At 52.0% G+C, this 16,345-nt stretch overlaps 1 protein-coding gene across 2 annotated transcripts; it reads right to left on the bottom strand.

Annotated features, from left to right (window-relative positions):
• Positions 1 to 769: 769 nt before the first annotated feature.
• LOC102156778 (bone marrow proteoglycan-like) lies at positions 770 to 3,891 on the bottom strand. 2 transcript variants are annotated; one of them, XM_038563243.1, is made up of 6 exons: positions 3,788 to 3,891; positions 3,193 to 3,262; positions 2,250 to 2,473; positions 1,779 to 1,910; positions 1,176 to 1,287; positions 770 to 939 (listed from the first exon to the last, which is right to left on the bottom strand). In XM_038563243.1, the coding sequence occupies exons 2-6, from the start codon at positions 3,248 to 3,250 to the stop codon at positions 881 to 883; spliced, it is 585 nt and encodes a 194-aa protein (XP_038419171.1). In that variant the 5' UTR covers positions 3,251 to 3,262; positions 3,788 to 3,891; the 3' UTR covers positions 770 to 880. The 2 variants fall into 2 exon arrangements, with proteins under 2 accessions (XP_038419171.1, XP_038419170.1); XM_038563242.1 differs by having other exon boundaries at positions 2,250 to 2,569; positions 3,788 to 3,886.
• Positions 3,892 to 16,345: the final 12,454 nt, after the last annotated feature.

The following is a 16,345-nucleotide window of genomic DNA, read 5'->3' as shown; positions in this document are numbered from 1 at the left end:
AGGGGGTACTTGGTGAGTGTGCAATAAGCAGTAAAAATTAGTAGCTGCTGTTGTGCTTCAATTATAAACAACCATATGTTCCTGAATGGCAGGAACCTGTGTCTTATGTGTCCACGTCTTTATATAGAGTTGGACAAATAGCATGTTGTCTTATACTGAGTTTCCCCAGATATAGGCCCTGAGACAAAGATTTGAGTGCAAGTAACTTATTTGGGAGGTGCAAGGACATTTGTAAGGAAGAGGAGAATTCAGATGGATGAGAAAAACAGCCCAAAACATGGGTGCTACAAAGCCAGCTGCCTCAGCGGACAACTAGAAGTTAATCCCACTGGGAAACCCTTGGAAACAATGCCCAATACATTGTGAGGGCAGGGGACTGAGGCACTCTTACTCCCACTCCTGTGAGTTGTGGGCTATTCCAGGGACATGTTACTTCTCTGGCTCATTCAGGCAGCCACAGTCTGTGGGAAGGAAAAAAGGCCCTTAGGTGTGGCAGTGCAAGCATGGGGGACATAGAGAGTCCACCTGCAATGAAGGAACTGGTGGGGTCCTGATAGCACCTGCTATGCAGGCGCCAGTAATTGGATGTTGTGTAAAAAGAGCTAAGTGAATCCATTCTTCCATCCTCAGGAAGGCCCCATGGATCCCACCCCATGTTCCAGCCTCCTTGTTCTGAGAGACAGTGGAGTGGGGAGGGGCGGTCATCGTAGGGCAGAAAGTTCATGGGTGGGGCTAAGCAGAGAAAGTGATGACCAGAGGAAAAAAGAAGTCAGTTTCAGGAAAGCAGTTTTATTGCTGGGGGCTAGAAGCAGGGACAGCACGTGGGGAGAGGAGGCAGCTACCCAGGAGCCGGTGCTCTGGACTCCTGGCTGGGTCCAGTTTAGTAGGCACAGATGAAGGGGAGCCGCCTTCCACATCTATTTATACGCCAGCGGCCTCCTGTGAAGACAACAAGAAGGGGACTTAAGCCTCTGGTTCCCCTTGACTCAGCCACAGAAAGGCCTCCCCCAACCCCTACCCCACCCCAACCCACTCCTGCCTCCAGCGAGGAGTCTCAAGACTCAGCAGGCCCTTCCCATGGGGGTGCAGTCCCCTCCCAGCACTCCTTCCATGAGGCCCTCCTAGGGCCCCCTCCCACCCAGCCTTCCCATCCCTCATCCTCACTCCCACCTCACCTTTGGTACAGAAGGACACACATCTGCCACTATAGAATGCAGGTTGGCCAGCAGCCCAGGTTGCATAGTTCCAGCCACTGCCATCAACCCAGGAGAAATGTCTGAAGGGACCCTAGAGCAGAAGAGGTGGTTGGGGCAGGAGAGGGGTTCTGGTGGCAAAGGGAAAGTAGATAGGCGGAGCTAAAACTATCCCACCAGGCATATGCCCTTGACTATTGGGCCATGATGGACACTGTCCTGGTCAACTGCAGTGCTGTTCCACAGTGATCTTCATCATCACATTCTATGCATGGCAGGGACACTCACATCCTTCTGGCTTTAACAAGAAGCAAGAAGGACCTCCAGCCCCAGCCTAGAGAGGTGGAGCCAGGCTCATGGTCTCACCCAAGTCATATAGGGTGTGAGTCAGAGGCTGAGCAGAACTTGGCCCCAAATCCTTGGCTCCTCCCAGGGCCTAGGCAGCCTCCTGGGTGTCTTGCCCGAGCTGTCTGTCTGTCCCCAGTTCTTTGGAGGATCGGAGGGGAAGCACAGACAGATCTGCAGCAAGGTGAGCACTGGCTGGGGTTAAGAGTGCTCCCCACTTAGAGCTAGAACACCTCTTACCCAGCCTCTGACCGTGCCTCCAATCCAGACTTGGCCCTGGTTGAGACATCTGACTGTGTTCTGAATCTGGCAATTTGAGCCGGCACTGTGGATGGAGGCGAGGTTGCCTCTGTAGCACCTCCGGCAAACACGCTGCAGGGCAGGATAAAAGAGAAAGAATGGAGTGCCCCCTCAAAGGAATTCATGTGACCTTAGTCTTGGGTCTCTAAACCTCCAAAATTCATCTTTTCCACCCCCATGCCCACCTCCACGGCCATTTCAAGGCTGGAGGTCAAAATGCCACTTCTGTTTCTACATGCCTCTCCCCTCTTACCTTGACACCTGTGCGGGCCCCAGCCCCCCTCCCCAATACCGCCCCCCCACCCCCCCCCCACCCCCGCTGCCGAGGCTCTTCAGTGAGGCAAATAGTGATGCAGAGGCTGGAGACATCATCCCCACCCCCACCCCCAGCTTCAGCCTCAGACCACTCACCTGAGCTTTATTAAATTTCTTGAAATGCCTCACCAGGAGGAAACGTGGACAGTTTTTGCACCCAGGGCTGCCCTCCAGTCTCACTATGTCCTCTTCTTTAGGGCACTGAAAGTCCTCCTCCTCCTTATCCAGGGCTGAGTCACACTCTACAGCTCCCTCCTCCTCAGGGTCATCTTCCGTTCCAGAGTACCCCTCCTCTTTTTCCTCCAGCAGCGTCATCTCCCCTGTAGGGGCCTCCTTTGGCTCATTTTCTGGCATCTCCCCATCCTGAGGCGTGATCTCATCTCCCAAGAAGCTCTCAGAGTTAGATTTCACAGTCCCTAGCAGGGAGAAAGGCCTAAAGTGCCCTCCTCACATCTACCCCTGTTCCTCCCCAGCACCACGGACAGCGTCCGCCTGGCCCCAGGCGGCAGAGCATTCACTCCTGGAAAGAGAGGAACCTGGAACCCATCCAACAGGAGACACCTCCCCCACACAAAACACCCACAAGAGGTCACGGTGTTAAGAGCAAGGATTCAGGCAGCTGTGGGTTTGGGTACTGGGCCCATCACCTACGAGGTTTATATTTTCGTGTCTGATATGGGTACATGATACCATATACCTCAGGGGGATGCTATGATGTTTAAAGGCGATAATGTATAGAAAATACTCAGCATGACACACTCAGTGAGCTCAAAGTAGAAGGAAGCTATGATTATATTCATCATTGGTATTACACAGAAAGGACAACAATGAGAATGTCATGATGGAATTGAGACCGTAGACACAGATGTCCTGAGGAGTCCCTTCAGCTCCTGGCTCTAGAGCCTCTGCTTCTCTTCTCTAGGTGTGCAAAGATCTTGATGTAGGGGAAGGCCACAGAAGGAAGTGGCTCTATGTCTCTAGCCCCATCTACCCTAGGAAAGAGCAAAGCAGACAAAGACTGAAGGCCAAAGAGACTTACTCAGATGAAGAGTTGAAACTACCCCAAATAGAAGAGCCAGAAGTAGGGGGACTTTCATCTTGGCTTTGTCCTGCAATGAAGAATACAGTGTGTCACACACATAGTCACACACCTTGGGAGTGGGGTAGAGAAAGAGAAGGCATGACAAGAAGCCCCTGAAGCCCCAGGATGCTGGGACCCTTTCTGAATGGACACGTAGCCAAGGCTGGTTTTCCTATGGGCTTCACATGAAGAAGGGAGTACTAACTTTATATGTTTATACTTAACAGGCCCTTCAGAGTCTGTGAAACAAGAGAGAACTGAGAATCAGTGTTGGTTGGCCTTTCCAGGAGCACATAGTGCTTAGGGAGCATGTCCCTTGCTCAAAGCTCTGAAAGTCACACACACTGCCATGCTTTCCCCAGCCAGGGAGAGCTTTCACATGCCTCAGAAGGAGTATGAAAGGCAGGGATGGGAAGTCTCATCCCTGCTGACTCCTGGAAGCCACACACAGTCCCAGCTAGCCCTCCCTAACTTCTCAGCCTAGACCACTTGTCTCCCCAGAGAGTGAACACTTACCCAAAGTCAGCTCCACTGCAACAGGGAAAGCACTTACCCACTCAGAGGTCCTCCTGGGTCCTGAGAAATTCACAAAGCTCAGACTCTCCTTTGCTCCATATCATAGTTACATTTTATAGAAGAGTCTTGGAGGAAGTTCCCCAGAGACAGGAGGGTTTGCCCCAGCCCGAGGGATATGAGAGGGCTGATAAGAAGTGTTTCCTCACTTCCCTAGAGAGCCCACTCATTCACTTCCAGATTCTCTTCTGACACCCCTTTCAGGAGCCTGGGGGCCACTGTGGGACTGCTCTGAACTGGGGAGTTCTTACCTGGGCTGCACTTCAGAATCTCCCTGGGAGCTTTTCCAAAATGCACAGCTCTCCTGCTTCACCCATGGGAATGTGAACTGCTGCAGACATTTGGGAAATAAATCTGTCAATTTCTATTAAGATTAAAGGTGCATATATCACTTGCTCAATTTCACTCTTTGGAGACTCTCCTTTGGAAATAAAAGCACCTATAAGTAAGAATATTTTTACAAGATTGTGTATCACTTTGCCATTTTTTTTTAGATTTTATTTATTTATTCATGAGAGACACAGAGAGAGGCAGGCAGAGACACAGGCAGAGGGAGAAGCAGGCTCCATGCAGGGAGCCCGATGTGGGACTCGACCCCAGGGTCTCCAGGATCATGCCCTGGGCCGAAGGCAGATGTTCAACTGCTAAGCCACCCAGGCGTCCCACTTTGCCATTTTTAGAAACAAAAATCTCCATGAAAACAAGGAGCTGACTCTCTTCCGGATAGATGGATGGTGAACAAAAGGGAAGGACACAGAGTGTTCTGGACATGAGCAAAGGTGTGGCGATAGAATGACCTTGGCCTAAGCTGGGGACAGTGTCCTCTCTTGCACAACTAAAGTTAACAGAGTACACATTGGAAAGGGGTGAGGAAAACATGGAGGAGCACAACCTATCTTTTTTTTTTTTTAAGATTTATTTTATTTGTGTACGTAAGAGCAGAGGAACGGGCAGAGGGAGAGAAGCAGACTCCCCACTGAGCACGGAGCCCAACACGAGGCTCGATCCCAGGACCCCAAGATCACAACTAGAGCCCAAATCAAGTCATTTGACCGACTGGGCCACCCAGGTGCCCTGAGTACATCCCACCTTGAGCCAAAAAATGGAGATATCCTTCCCACCATGTCCACTGACTTAAGGGAATAGAATGCAGGAGTCAGGAAATAACTCAAAAACAGCCTATCAAGGAGCTTTGAGCTGCATTCTGCTCACCCCCAGCCCCAGGCCCTCCCTGCAAGGCCACTTCACATGTTGGACAAGGCTATTAGAGTGAGACGATGACAGGATCGAGCCGATTCTTGGAGGCCAGTTGCTGCTCAGGTACCTCAACTGAGAGGGAAGTCTCTCCTTTGGGTCACACAATCCGGGGCCTGAAATCCACAGCTTAGTGACCCTAGAAATTCCATTTCATCAACATCCAGTGAGGGGTTAGAGCAGTGGATGGGGTTGTGGGTGCTGGAGTCAGTCCAAGTACGAATCTAGGGTCTGCCGTTCCATAGCTGTGCGACCCTGGACACGTTCCTTAACTTCTCTGTATACCTCATGATCATTGTTTATAAAGTGGGGGTAACTATATCTACCTTACAGGGTAGTCAGAAGGAACAAATGAGATAGTGTGTATGTGTCGCAGACATGCTGCGAGCTACCCAGCCCCCTCACTGCCTCCTGGTTTCTAGAATTCCACTTCCTGTGAATCTTGGGGGAGGGGGCAAGCCTCTCATTCTTGAAAAGAAAGTGCCAGATAGATTCCCAGCCTCCTTTGCAGCTCAGGCATATGACTAGGCTCTATCGAATGGGACCACCCAGCCACGACTTCGAATCTGGAGCTCATGACCAAGAAGACCTCTCCCTCGTGGTGCAATGGTGAGACCCAGTTCCTGGGGTGGCAGCACTGGAAGAGGGATCCAGGGTCCAGGCACTACACTGCCAGCCACAGAGCCTGAATCACAGCAGCAGCAGCAGCAGCAGCCGGCGCCTCTCCACACCCATCTTGTGGCCTGGTTTTGGCTCTGGTTCTCTAGCCTTTCCTTTAATTGTATGAGCTAACTCGTTCCCTTTTAATAAACTCATTTTTCTGCTCAGATCAGCCAGGGAGAGGTATGTCTGCCTGCCATGAAGAGCCCTGACTAATGCAGCATTTAGCACAGGAACTGGCATTTAGTCACTGCTCAATAAATGACAGCTACTCGCGTTACTAGGTCTAGAAGTGATGCAGGTCTTTGGGACTGACCCACATTAATCAAACTCTCAAGAGACCAGTGTCCATATTTGGTACCAATGACATAATTTAGGTTGACCTGAACCCACATGAGGCCCACTTAGGGCCTTCTGACCAGTGCATTCTCCCCCTGCCTCGCAAGCTACAAATGTTGCTAAATTTGTGTCAATTTGTCATACAGCATAGAAGAGTAATAAGAAGATGTTGTGGAGCATCAAGACCCACTCCTTCCCAAGATGAAATTTACAGTTAGTGCCATTGGTGGTCGGGGGTTGGCACAGGGGGGTGTCCTAAAGGAATGGGCTTGAGGACCTCCTGGAAAAGAATCCAGGGTCAGCAGGTCAGGAAATATGGACACAGAAAGAGAGGTTCAGTCCAGGCCGGAGGTCCCCCCCCACTTCTCCCTTTAAACCATAACAGGCTGGGAAGTCCCTTCTAGTTTGTTCGAAGCTCTGCCCCCACAGGAGTGATGTCCTCCAGGAGCTAGACCTCTTGGGCTAACCAACTGCCTGATAACTGGGCTTGGCCAACATCCCTGTGGGGCAGATAAGAGATGGAGATAGGTCTATAACATCGTCCCAGGGCTGAGCACCCGGGAGATAGGGACCCAGGCCGTTGCTCTGTGAAATCAGCCTCAACAGCAGCTGCTCTGACACTTCCCTGTTTGGATGTCCCAGTGATTGACAGGGACCAAGAATGCTAGAGCCGAAAGGGCCCTTGGCAATGACCCAGTCCAGTGTCCACGTCTCAGCCACGGGGAGTGCCCCAGGTTGGGCTCAGATGTCCCCATTCCCAGATTCATTGCTCTTCCTGCTCCCTCAAGAGACTCCCCTCCATCCCCTCCAGGCACCTCCCCTTCTAGACACTTGCTGCAGGGTAGGCTGCATGGCTCCTCCACTCCACTCGCCACTCTTCAGGATCTCACTAGTCCACCTACATCCCTCCATGTCTGCTGCTCACCACCCTAGCCCATGCCACCACGTTGGATGACATACACAAGAGCCCGGCATTCCAATGATCCCTGTTCTGTGTCCTCCTTCTGCACTAACAATGAATCCAAACTCATTCCCACTGCCTGCAAGTGGTGGTGTGGCTCTTGTCTACCTGCCCGACCTCACTGGTGTGAGAGACCCTTGTCATGCTGGTTTCTGCTCCATCGGCCAAGTTTGAGGCCTCACACTGGCTCCTTCTGTCTATCAGGCCTCAGCTCAAGGGCCATCTCCCTGGAGAAGCCTCCTCGAGAATGCTTTCTAAAGAAACACTCTCCCCCATCCTACTTTCACCTCAAGTTATTTCGTTCCACATTGTTCCATTATTGCCATCTAAGCATTTACCAAAATCACACGATCTTGCTTCTCTCTTGGTTTCTTGTCTATGGTCTGTCTCCTCCAGTAGGAAGTAAGTTCCACAAGAACAGGGACTTTGTCTTTCTCATTTACTGCCTAGAACTCTACTCAGATCATGGAAGGAGTTTTCCAATTACACGTCCCATTAATCCATCAACTTGAACTTTACACATGGAGAAAGTCCAGTTGGATTCTGCTCCGTGTATACCTAACATTCTGACCTCTACCTGCCATTGGCACAACCCTGAGCCAGGCTCTGTGTTCTGTGACATTCGTGTATGTATTCATTCGTTCACACACTCATTTATTCACCAAATACTCAGAGATCATCTCTGGCTTAATGTAGCTAAGACAGCAAGACAAACAGAATGAGCCTATTAGTTAATAAAACAAAACACTGTGTTGAGCCTATTAGTCAATAAAGCAAGACACTTAGAAGCACAGAACTTACACAAACTGGGAGTTACACATGTTCAGTGCTACCGGAGGGTGGGCAGAGAGGGCATCCTGGAAGAGGTTCTTATCCCACTTGGCCTCTATGGTACATGACACCGCTCCACTTTCTTCTTCTCAAAAACTGTCTTAGCAACTTTCCTTCCCAGTTTCTGCTGGTGGGCTCCTCTCCCTCTCCCAGAAAGTTAAATATTGGCAATGTTTGCCTTCTTTTCTAACTCTACACACTTTCCATGGGCTATCTCATCTATGTCCCTGTCTCAAGCTATCAAATATGCACCGAGCACTCCAGCTCCAGCCCTGCTCCTCACCAGGTCTGGCCACTGCCACAGATTCACATATATGGCCACCCAACGAGTTCCTGACCTGAATGTCTCATAAGCATCGCAAATTCAACACATGCCAGAATGAATTCACCCCCCGCCACACACACACATACACACACACACAACCCTGCCCCTCCCCCGTGGTCACTTTCTCAGGAGAAACCACCCCCTTGCATCCAGACCCCCAGGCTAGGACCCAGCGTGGGCCATCTCTTTCTTCAGCGTCTCATCAAACCTCAGCACCACCCGTCTGCCCCATCTGCCACTCTCCCAATCACCTACTAACCATTTTTCACCTGGATTGTTTCAATGGCTCCAAATTACTTTCCCTGCCCCCAGCCTTACCACCTCTCCCTGCCCCTGATACACTGTCCAGAGGCTCCCTGGTGTTTCCCTGTCACATGTGATCTCTCTGGCGTCAGACTTTTGCATCCAAGAATGCCTGTTCCTCCCTAACCACTGTGCCTCCCCTACTTGTTGTCTACCTTTAGACCAAGGATTGCCTCCCCTATGAAGCCTGCCCTGATTCTCCCAGGAAGAGGTAGAAGGGAGCCTAATGGGGCTCAATCTCTTTGTATCCCAGCCCCATCCCATCTCACTGCAACTCTCATCTTGCTTTGTTTCCTCAGCAGACCAAGGCACGCTCACCTGCGTATCTCTGGTACCTGTGCAGTTATATGGACACGTGCTGGGGGCTCAATTCGTATTTTCCAGCGAGGTGAATGAGTGAAGGAAAGCAATTCTTGTTTAAGATCTCCACAGACTGAGCAGGGCACAGACTCCTTGAAACAAGACCCTAGGCAGGAATTCTAATAACCATTACAACGGCACCAGCTAAGTCAGGAGGCACTTCCCATGGGCTACAGGTGTTATGCACTCGCTGTCATTTAATCTCATCTACGATCCTGTGAGGCAGACACCACCGTCATCCATAAATCATAGACAAAAAGACTGAGGCTCAGAATGGGTACTTCTCAGGTAAGCATAAAAACAAGGATTTGAGGGACGCCTGGGTGGCTCAGCGGTTTGGTGCCGCCTTCGGCCCAGGGCCTGATCCTGGAGACCCAGGATCCAGTCCTGCATGGGGCTCCCTGCATGGAGCCTGCTTCTCCCTCTGCCTGTGTCTCTGCCTCTCTCTCTGTGTGTCTTTCATGAATAAATAAATAAAATCTTAAAAACAAAAACAGGATTTGAGCAGAGAGCCTGCACTCCTCCCATCCATACTCAGCCTCTGTGGCAGTGAGCAACTACCTCAAAGCACGCCCGCTCATTCCCCAGTGTGCACGGTGCTCAAGGCAGCCCTGTAAGGTTGTGAGTGGGGCAGGTGAGGAGACGGGAAGGATGGGGGTGTGCTCCCTGGACAAGCAGATTCCTCATTTCCCCCATCTCCATTTGCTCATCCGTGAGCTAAGTTAGGGATGACAACCTTACGGGGTCTGGAGAAGCCTAACCAGGAAGGTGGTCGTGCAAGAGTCCAGGAGGTGCCTGACACCTGCTAGGTCCTCAATGAACAGCAACCCTAAACAGTATCCTCATTTTAGGGACCGAGAAAGACAGTCTTGGAAAGGTGAAAGGATGGCCCAAATTTCACGTGGTAGCAAATGATGGCAGCTTGAAAAGGAAGTCTAAGTCTCCCGCCATCCTCAAGGAGAGCTTTCTGAGCATCTTTCGTGTGCTCCTCACTGTGTGGGACAGACACACAGCCCACCAAGAGGACCCAAGCCAAGAGCACCTGGAACCCCAAACAGCAGCTTCGCTCTCTCTCCAGCTGGGAGCTCAGACCTAAGATAGAGATGGTGATTGTGATTGAAGTTCATTGGGTGGGAAGGGCCTGGGGGTGGAAGACGGGGTGCCTTCCCAGACACAACGAGGGAGGCGGGTCTGTCCAGAGTGCTCACCCGGCAGGAGGCCACGAATGGGAGAGGCCATTGCCCGCAGCTTTCAGGTTTACTGGTCTTGCACCAGGCTGGCCACACACCCAGTATCTCAGCAGCAGCTCCTGCCGTCAACTCCTGGAGACAAACGAGGCAACAGCAGGGGAAGGGAGCAGCGGGCCTCAGGCTTTCCTCCAAGATAGGCCATCCTCTCCCGGCCAGCAGAAAGGGGACCACATTCTGACTCCACCTGTCCGCCTCTCCTTCCCTCCCCCAATACAACAGCCCCAGAAATCACCCCACACCTCTCCGAGGCCTCCTGGTTCAAGTTATCCTACAGCTTCTGCAAGCAAGTCCCCGTGAGTGGGGACAGAGTCTGAGTCTGGGAGGTGGAGGCAGCTCCTTCCGTCCTTCCTTCTTGCTCTCCCTCCCGGTCTGTGCATGCATATGTGCACGTGTGTCTTTCTCTGTCCCTGTCGGTGTGTCTCTCCCCTGTCTGCGTGTCTCTTTCACTCTTTCATATATATCTGGTATTTCTTGAGTTCCCATCCTACAGCAGGGTAGGGTGCAAAGCCCCGGGGTTACAGTGGACATTACAAGGTACACTTTCTGCCCGCACGGAGTTCCCAGTTAATTCTCTTTTTAGTCCACGTGTTGCATTGCAGCCGTGGGGAGCTCTGGGCGGGCCAGGCGCCTGGTACCGTGCAGCCCTGTCGAGGTCACCTGCTGGAGAGGAAGGCAGGTGGAGCTGAGCCAGCAGAGCAGTAAACTGTGGAGCTAACTGTGGTTGGGTTGCACTCGCTCCAAACAAGGAGAATTAAATCGTTTTGTTGTTTTTTAAGATTTGATTTATTTATTCAACAGAGAAAGAGAGAGAGAGCATAAGCAGGAGGAGCAGCAGAGGGAGAAAGAGACTCCGTGCTGAACAGAGAGCCCAATGTGGGGCTCAATACCAGGATTCTGGGATCCTGACCTAAGCCGAGGGCAGATGCTTAACCGATGGAGCCCCCAGACACCCCACCATTTTGGTTTTAAAATAGTGCATGTCGGCGGGGGCACCTGGGGGCTCCATTGGTTAAGCATCCCAGTCTTGATTTCGGCTCAGGTCATGATCTCAGGGCTGTGGGATGGAGCCCTGCATCAGGCTCTGCCCTGGGCGTGGAGCCTGCTTCAGACTCTGTCTCTCCCTCTCCCTCTGCCCCCTCCTCCCCTGCTCTCTCCCTCTCTAAAAAATAAATAAATAACTAAATAAACAGTACCCTCAGCTTTTAGCATGACTTTGCACTTAATATAAGAATTAACAGCAGCTGTTTATGAAGACCTATTGTGTGCTGGGGCCAAGGACTTCTCTCATGGAACCTCGTGGGTCCTCACCACTCCCTGGGGTGGGCACTAGAGCCCCGTTGCAGTGAGGAAACAGGCATGAGAGGCTGGGCCCGGCTCAGGCACCCTGCCTGGCACTGCGGGAAGGGTGCACGCTGTCTGTCCACACTCTCCCCTGGCCCCCACCGTCTCTGGCCCCGAGTCCCCAGGCTCAGGAAGAAATACACAGCTCCGCCCCTGGCAGCTGGCATTTTTGCCCTCACTGCTGGAGAAATAACGTCTATTGCAAACATTGAACATAAAGATTAATATTTTTCATTGACTTTGGCTTAAGATTTTGGATAATGGGATAGTCTTTTTTTTTTTTTTTTTTTTTTTTTTTTTGTCTCTGAAATCTCATTCTACACAATACAAGGAAATCTGTATTGTTTTCTGAGGCAGACACCGGCCTGGGCAAAGGCTCGCAGGGCGTTTCCTGTCCTGAACCACGGCTGGTGACAGGCTGACCCCAGCAGGAATGAACCCCGGATCCTCCTTGCTCTGTCCTCCCCATACCCCCCGTCCCCCACCGGCACTCACAGGCGTTACCAGCGGCACCTGAAGCTAGCCAGGCAGCCCTGCTGCATGCTAGACGGTTTGCATTCATGAACCCACATAATCCTTACAACTCGGTGATATAGTCCCATTGTTACCTCATTTTACAGATGAAGAAATTGAGGCATCATGAATCTAAGTCCCAGAGCTCGTGTGGGGAGGGGCTGGAAGCTGGTCGTGGACAGTCCAAACAGCAGAGGCCAAGCCCATGCCTTCTATTATCCCCCATGTTCCCTCCAGGCCTCCCACAGGCGCCCCGGTGCTTCCCGTCTCCACTGCAGGTGAGGAACTGAGGGTCTGCAGGGTTTAGGATCTTCAAGGTCTCACGGCTAGCCAGTGCCTGGGAGGCCCAGAGCCTTTCCCATGTGCCCACCACACAAGTCCACCTGGGGCCTGGGAGGGAACACTGGGCCCAGGAAACAGAATGATGAGGGACCCATGAGCACATGCTTGGGGTTAGAAAAAAAAAATCAAAAGCTGTGGAGAGCAGCCAGCATGACCAAAAGCTGTGGTCCTGGGCTTAGCCAGGCGGCAGCTGGTCCTGCGTGACTCATGGTGGCCAGTAGGATGCAGCCTGTGGCAGGTGCGTGAGCCATCAGGCGCGTCCCACCTCTGGACTCCTTGTTGTCGTCAAACAAGGACTGTGTGCCTTGAAACCCAGATGGAAGTGTCATCCCAGAGATATTAGAGGAAAGACACTGTCTCCTGGAGTCCCGCCCAGGGCGTTTGGGAAGCATCCTCCCCCTGGGGGCTGGCAGGAAGAGGGGTCATGGCTCCGAGCTTCACATCCAGAGAAGCTGGCAGCCAACGCCTTTAGCTAAAGAACAGTTGGCACCAGGTTGATGAACAACGAGGAACGGAGGCGGTGTCACTCTTTAGAAACTCCCAAAGTGACATCTGGCCCTGAGCTCTACTATTACTTCCAACCTCTGTCTGCTGACCTGGGCTGCTGTCGTGGTTCACTGCCATTGAGACCCCGGCTCAGGCAGCAGAGGGGGACAGAGTGAGGCACAACCGTCCAGGACCGGGTGGGCGGGCGATAACTAAGATGCGACACAGCCACAAAAGGGGCACGCACGTACATAGTCACGTGCTGGGGACGCTAGCCGTGCCACTCTTGAGTCGTGCAGTTCACAATACCTTTCTCAGGCGCTTTATATTCCGATCTTTTTTTTTTTTTAAGATTTTATTTATCAGTGAGAGACACACACAGAGAGGGGGCGGGGGGCAGACACACAGGCACAGGGAGAAGCAGGCTCCTTGCAGGGAGTCTGATGCGGGACTCGGTCCTGGGACTCCAGGATCACGCCCTGGGCCAAAGGCAGGTGCTAAATCACTGAGCCACCCAGGGATCCCCTGTTCTGATCTGTCTTACACCCGCTGGATGTTTCCTACGTAAGAAGGGATGTAAAGGAAAGGCAACATCTAAAGTGAACGTGACCTTAGGGGTCAGATCTGGATTTAAATACCCGCTCCACGATGTGCTCGTTTGAATGACCTTGGACACGACTGGCCACTCGGTAGAGCCTGACGTTCCTCGTTTGTCAAACAGGGGCCAGTGAAAGGAGAAGGTTCCTAACCCACGCCGTCGGCTGTTCTGTGCACGGCAGGTGCTCTCCTAACGGAGGTGCCCCCTGCCCCAGGCTCGGTGCCACAGCCCGAGGTCAGGGCACGTGTGCCTCAGCCCCTCTCCCCTGAAGCCGGGTGGCCCCAGGAGCCTGTGGCTGAGTGAAATCAAAACTTGTGAAACCCCTGGGTTGCTCACTTCTTCCTTTGAAAGAGCGGTTGGTCCCATTTGAGGAAGAAGTTGCGGGAAGGGGGCAACAGCTACAGAACTTTGAGGCTGTGCCCTTAGGCCGCTTCTCCCACTTACTCATTTTCCCCAGAAATCGTCTCTGACTCTCTCTGGATAGAAATGTTCTCTGCATGTCCTGGGAATCCAGACACCTTTTTTTTTTTTTTTAATAACAGCTGGAGATAAAACGCACATACCGCATAAATCACCTATTTAAAGTGTACAACTCAACTGTTTTCAGTATATTCAGAGCTGTACAACCATCACCACTATCAATTTTAGAAAACTGTCACCTCCCTTAGAAGAACCCCCTCAGCCGCTGGCAGTCACTACTCTTCGCCCAGCCCTAAGCACTCACCAATCCACTTTCTGCCTCTATAGACTCGCCTATTGGGACATTTCACATACGAATGGGGGTCATGCTCTGCGGGTCTCCTGAGACCGGTTCTTTTGTTTTCATGGTTGAAGTGTGTATCTGTTTCATTCCTCTTTAATGATGAGCAATATTCCATTATATGCATATACCACATTTTATTTTTCCATTCACCGGTGATGGACACCAGGCATCCTTCCTGAATTTAATATAGTCCTGTAACGATAGCAGTGATCGTTGAGCGCCTGCCACATGCTAGGCACTTGACCTAATTTCTAACCCTTACGACAGCGCAGGGAGGCAGAGCTGTTTCTCCCATCACACTGATAAACACACCAAGATGTAGAGGTGAAGTGGCTCATCCAAAGTCCCACTGGTGACAGAGCAAGAATTAAAAATGGGTTGGCCTAGCCCCCCACCCACCCATCCACGATCTTCCCACCACACCACAGCTTCTCCCTAAACCCATGTGCTCTGCTCTCTCCTTCCAGTTGGCTCTGAGGCCAGGAAAAGAAAGAATCCTCTCCTTCAGTGACGGTTCACTGAACAAGCCATAGCTGGCTTGGGCCATGCATTAGTCAACGAGCTGGGTGGCCACCGTGTGGGGCTCATTGCCCAGGTGATGAGAGGTCATCATGCAAGGAGACAGGTGCTTGTCACCAGGAAGGGTACAATCCAGTGCTGGGAACACAGGGCTGCTGGAGAGCCCAAGGAAAGATTTTTATTTTTTTTTTAATTTTTATAAGATTTCATGTATTTATTCATGAGAGACAAAGAGAGAGAGAGAGAGAGAGAGAGAGAGAGAGAGAGAAGCAGAGGGAGAAGCAGGCTCCATGCAGGGAGCCCGATGTGGGACTCTATCCTGGGTCTCCAGAACCATGCCCTGGCCCAAAGGCAGGCGCTCAACTGCTGAGCCACCCAGGTGTCCCAAGACAAGATTTTCAAAAGAGACGATATTTTGAGCAGGACCCCAGGGGACCAGGCAGATGGCCCTGGCAGAGATGAGGCAAGCCTACGCAGAGGAACTGGTGTGCTCACAGACCCAGAGACCAGGCACCTGGGTCACGGGGATGAGTTCTGTCCTCCTAAACGTGGCAGGGGAAGAACAGGGGGAGACAGTAGAATCACACAGCGGGAGCCTACACACTGGGCTGGAGTCTGAGCTGTGTCCTGTGGGCAGCAGAAGCCATGGAAAGTTCTGAGCAAGATAACAAGGTAAAAGCCATCCAGTAGCACTGTGGTGTCTGTCTTCAGACCCAGGTTCCCAGGCCCCTGGAAATTATCCTTCTGCTGTTTACAGCAGAGCTGGCTTTAGACTCTTATGCATCTTTGTATCCCCAGCACCTAGGATACAGCCTGATGCACCGCAGCCATTAAAGAAACATTTGTTGAATGAATGAATGAATGAATGAATGAACCAAGCAATCCATCTGCCGGCCAGCCCTCCCCCTCCCTGGCCTCTCCTGGCTCAGTGGAACAATACAGCTAGTGTGTTCCAAACTCTCCCGTCTCGCCCACCTACCCTGTCTCCCTCCCAGCCCATCACCTCCACCCTTGCTACCCCTCTCCTTTCTGGTCATGAGTAAATAACGGAACAAATGCTCATGCATTCTCACCAGGTGCTAGGCAGCAGCAATTACTTTATTTTTTTATTTTTAGCAGCAATTACTTTAAATTCTCACAACTGCTCTCAGGGATAGAAATGATGAACTGCACTTTGCAGGTGAGGAAATTGTGATTCATGGGGGTTACGGGACCTGCCCAGCTGCTGAGAGGCAGACCTGAGTGAGACTCACAGGGGCCTTCTGATTCCTTGCAGGGCTCTCAGATGGGGGTTGAAGTGGGGGGTGCAGGGAGGAAGAGGTGGCACAGGAATGGAGGGAGGGGGGTGGTCTCGAGCCCCTGGCCTGGGACCAGGTGAGCAGATACAGGTCTGAGGGCTCCTGCTCCCTCTCTGGGTCCAGCAGCCACACCCAGGGTGCTACAGCCAGATTTCTCCGCTCCGCTCCCACATCCACTCCCAGGCTGGAGCACCCTCAGGGATGCACACACACACACACACACACACACACACTCAGATGAGTGTACAGGCACACACATACCTACATGCACAGACACACTCAGGCGTGTGCACGTACACACTCAGGCATATGCACGCACACACACTCAAAGCATGCACACACACGTTCAGGTGCATGTGCATGCACACACACACTTAGGCATGTGCACAGGCACA

Source organism: Canis lupus, chromosome 18 (assembly GCF_011100685.1).
Source record: "Canis lupus familiaris isolate Mischka breed German Shepherd chromosome 18, alternate assembly UU_Cfam_GSD_1.0, whole genome shotgun sequence".
Classification (NCBI taxonomy): Eukaryota; Metazoa; Chordata; class Mammalia; order Carnivora; family Canidae; genus Canis; species Canis lupus.
This window is presented reverse-complemented; position numbering and strand designations above follow the sequence as displayed.